Genomic DNA, 4,764 nt, shown 5'->3' on the forward strand with positions numbered 1-4,764 from the left:
ATTTGTGGCATTATGATGTGATGTTTTTGGTGCCTAAAGGTTAGTTCAGGGACCCTACTACACACTACAGTTTGAGGCTAAGTTATAATACAAAGAAATACTTTACATTTTTAACGTACAAAATGCAAGTAAAAATTGCATCTTTGTCTTACAAATACTTACCTGTGTTCTGTGAACAGCATTAACTAGGATAGTTGTGATCAACGGTAGCCAGAATAAGATGAAGGTTATAATAATATATCCAGCACGCTTCGCCATTTTACTTTCCTTGTTTTTTTTTGCTCTCTCTTTACTTGCTTTGGAAGGCATCATGCAAACAGCACCTTCTATCTCCAGGTTGTTTTCTGTAGCTGCTGTTTCAGGAACATTACTTAGGACAGGAGGTAATGAAAACACTTGATCTACACTCAGTTTTTCTCCTCCATTTCTGTTCTCAGCTTGTTTACATTCAATCAGTAAAACAGGAGTGGATTCTTTGTTCTCTAACTGTGCAGACGAGGGAACATGGGAGCTGGTTTCTTTCATTTCAGAGGGCGTTTTGTCAATTTGAACTCTCTCTTTGGACCGCTTTTCTGTGTCAAAATTGCTTGACACCTGCGGTTTTGTGGTTGAGCTCTGAACACTGGCAGCAGCATCTCTATTTGCTTCAATATTCGTATCACAGGGATTGGACTGCTCTGTTTTAAAAGGTTTCTCCTCAGTCCGCACTGCAGCCTGCATTGCAGGAGGATGATGTTCTGTTTCCAAGTCAGTTATCTCCAGTGTATTTTTTACTTCTTTTTTATTTTCTAAACTGATGGAGGCACATTGTGGAGCTTTTGTTGAGGCCAGTAGAGCAGCCATAGAATCTTTCTTAGATGAATTTGGTTCAGCTTGTTCAACCTGAGCAACACTTTTGCTCAGGGACTGGTTTTGCTCTGATTTTCCGTGTCCATTTTCCACCGCTGGAGTTTCTTCTATCTTCTGCTTATGTGTTGTTTTGTCTGTTTTTGAAACAGGAAAAGTACCTCTGTCAAATATTTTGCGATTGTGTGACCTCACAAGGATAAATATGCGAGCATAGAATCCAATGATAACACTTAAGCAAAATGCCCAAAGTGGGAACAACATGTAAAGTCCAAAGGTGTCATAGGAGGAGGATGTTGCTCTTGATAATCCTTTGCATTTTTCATACACGGGTGAGTCCTTTACAAATATCACACAAAAAACAGCCACCAGAATAGCCAAGGCCCATGTGAGAGGAAGCAGTACCATAATCCGTCTTCGCCTTTGACTAGTTTTGGAGGGTTGGGCAATGGCCTGGTACCTTTCTTCACTTATGCAGGCCATTGTCAACAGTTGATTGCAGCAGCTGAAAGAGAAAAAGGCAACTTGTGTATCACAGATCAACTCGTCCACATATCCTCTTTGATACACAGTTGTGACAATGGTTAAGAGAATGGGGCAGTCAACTACACATTTCAGAATGTCTGTGACTGCAAGATTCACCACCAGCACATTATTCAAAGTTTGCAGTGATTTTTGGTAAAGAACTGCCAGTATTACAAAAAGATTTGCTCCAATCCCCATAGCAGAAGTGATCAACAGAATCAAGCTGTTTGCCACAATGAAAGCGATGTCAGTGTAGTTCTCCCAAATTGTGTTGTTCCCAGAGTCCCATGCAGGTGTAGGCTTGCCTGTCATGTCCAGGTTCAAAGAGTTAACATGTTAAATTCTTCATTTTAGTATCTTCATTCTCTCTACGACTCCTGAACATACAGTAAGCCCAGCTTCGCTTGTTGGCAAGAGATTCTCCACTGAGTAAATAATGTTAATGGATGAACCTGTAGCTTGGACAAGTATCCGCCCTTTTCATTATCACTTCACTGCAGCAGCATGTCACCTGGGAGTCCTCACTGTTCACATTCATTAAAGACTGTGCAGTGTATTCACAGCATAGACAACTGGGAAAAAAGGATGGTTGTTAATTGAAAAGTATTTACGTCACTATTGTCTTAATCCTGATTTAGAACTTTAAAAAGCAAACAAACGGCTCAGAGCAGAAATGCAATAATGATGATGGTATGGCATCGCAATACATACAATATGCATCACATTATGTGTAAAGAAACAGCTGTCCATTTCATCTAACCCTTGTGCTGTCTTCCCATTGACCGTGCACTTGTTGTCCTCCCAGGTAAAAATGAACATCTTTTTTGACGCTTTGACTGACATTTTTATCCCTTTCCTTGACACTTTGATGTTTTTTCTATGTTTTTGTTGCTTTGTTTTTTTTACATTTGTGATGCTCTTGTTACCCAATCACCATGCACCACTAACACCAAGTTATTACCACTAGGTTTACACTTATTATTGGAATTCATGGACAATAATCCTCATCTGTAAGAAATTATACCTATTTTATGGTTAAAAAAACAGAAATTATTAAATATTTAAACTAATATTAGAGAAGACTAATGTTTTTATGTTGATGGATACAGTTTTGAATTGTTTTTAGATTATATTTCTGATTTTGAAATTTTGAAATGGGTCAAATTGGACTTGAGGACAACATGAGGGCTAATGCAGTACCTCACAAAAAAAGCTTTGAATCAATCATGCCAGATGGATGACTTTGGAGTTCTTGAATTGGCTCAGGAAATAAAGGGAGCATTGCTGCTGGATTATAGAATGACACTATGTAATCCTGTTTGGAAATAAAGTGTGAAATGCTCTTTGCTTCAAATGTACAGGCTTATGGACTATGCCAAATCTGGGATTAGATCAACATAATACATGTTCCTCCTGACCATCCTACATTTTAGACTCATCCAATGTCTGTCAAAATCAAAAACTAGAATTTCTGAAAAATAAACTGTGAGGAAACACAAAACCATGCATCAAACGTCTTGTTGCAAAACAAACAATTGTACATATTTTAGCAGGCCATAAACTGTGACAACTAAATAAGCAACTTGGTAAAATGGAAACGAGAAGGCAAAAGATTAGTTGCAAGTGAAAAAGCGGTTTATTTAGAAACCGATTCCCATTTACAATATTTAGCCTACATCCAGCATGCCAAACAAGTGGGAGGAAAAAAAGGCTTATCAATTATTTACAAAAGATGTATGTTGATTAGCCTAATAGTTTCAGTGCATTAAGAAAGTAGGCTATTCAGACCACTTCACCTTTTTCACATTTTTTATGCTGCATCCTAATGCTTAAATTGTGTAAATAAATTAACTTATCAATCTACATTCAATACCCCATCATGACAAAGCAAAATAAGGATTTTATAAATGTTTGCAAATGTATTAAAAAAAAAAAAAAAACGGAAAACGGAATTTAGTATTCAGCTAGGACCAGAGATGGGAAGTAACAAAGTACAAATACTTTGTTACTGTTCTCAAGTAGATTTTTCAGATATTTTTACTTTACTTTAGGCTACTATTTATTTTTGTGGAGACTTTTTATTTTTACTCCTTACATTTTAACACGAATATCGGTACTTTCTACTCTTTACATTTTACAAAATTGGATCGTTACTTTAGTTTTGTACAAAAGGTCTTCTATCAGGAGTGACTGTGAGTGCATGTCAGAGAATGGCGCGGACACGCGCCTCACACGGCGAGCGGGCGTGCACGCCACACAGAGAAAAAAGTGAGAGGAAAGGAAAAGAGACTAGCTGTCCGATAGAGGGTATTCAGTTGAGATTGTGTGTATGTTGGTCAATAAGAACTTTAAGTCGGATAACTTATGTTGTCTGTTCATTTAAGCCTGTTGTATTGGTCTTTAGATCTTGCAAATTTAAAAGTTACCAAGTGATTTTGTTGTTTGTGTTCTTCACCTGTTAGCTAGGTTGCACCTGGCTGTTGATTCATAATGGCAACACACACACACACACACACACACACACACACACACACACACACACACACACACACACACACACACACACACACACACACACAGACACACACAGCCATAGCAGAGCTACCCATGCCCATGTTTGTACTGATGCTTGATTGTAATAAAGCATCAAAAGAGAGAAGTTGTCTCCGTCTGTGTTTTAACAGACACACCTGGCGCCAAGTTGGAAACAAGAATCAGCTTTAAATACAGTCCTAATCTAGTCCCCACTAACAAGTTTTAGCCTTTTTTCCATGTCCACTGAAGTTTCTCAGCTTGCACTCTAAAAAATGGTTGTCATTCGCAAGACTACTTTTACTTTTATTCTTTAAGTAAATTTCCAAGCCAATCAGCAGAGACGGAGAGCGTAGGTATATGTTAGGAGATAACATAAGCACAGGCTCATTATTGCTAACTAAAATGCTAGTTAACATGAGTAATTAAAGATAAACAGCTAATGTAAGTCAAAACTGTCTGCAAGCTTCTCCTGACAATACAGTGATTTGTCAACTATGCAACAGCAAGTTCCTTGGTTATGACACAATTGTTAGCCTATTTTTACAAAAACGTCTGCTATGGAGCCATGACATGAGATACAAGGTAATGGAGCCTTTTATACATTGTTGTGTTTCTTTAGAAATGAACAACGGACAATTAGAGTCTTTAAACGCTTCAGATGTAAAGTTATTCACTGTCAAAGTGACGTCAAAATTAATGGCTTTGTAGCATTAAAATGGCGCCATAGGAGCTAAGCTTATAGAGAAGAGACTAACCCCCTTGGTCACTCCCCAATGTAAGTTGAGTGCAGATTTGACGAGTGAAGATGTGAGTTGCGCATTGTCACTTTGCGACAAGTAGCATACAAGATGCTAACAA

The 4,764-nt window shown here is 38.0% G+C and overlaps 1 protein-coding gene across 1 annotated transcript in view; it reads right to left on the reverse strand.

Moving 5' to 3' along the window:
- Positions 1-1,683, reverse strand: part of LOC116694748 (octopamine receptor 2-like) — a 2,411-nt gene extending 728 nt beyond the window's left edge. The window contains exon 1 of the mRNA XM_032524614.1: positions 187-1,683. Within this exon, the coding sequence (XP_032380505.1) occupies positions 187-1,683 (1,497 nt within the window). The remainder of the gene's footprint in view (positions 1-186) is intronic.
- Between the last annotated feature and the right edge of the window lie 3,081 nt (positions 1,684-4,764).

The sequence above is a fragment of the Etheostoma spectabile genome, chromosome 8, assembly GCF_008692095.1.
Source record: "Etheostoma spectabile isolate EspeVRDwgs_2016 chromosome 8, UIUC_Espe_1.0, whole genome shotgun sequence".
In the NCBI taxonomy this organism is placed as follows: Eukaryota; Metazoa; Chordata; class Actinopteri; order Perciformes; family Percidae; genus Etheostoma; species Etheostoma spectabile.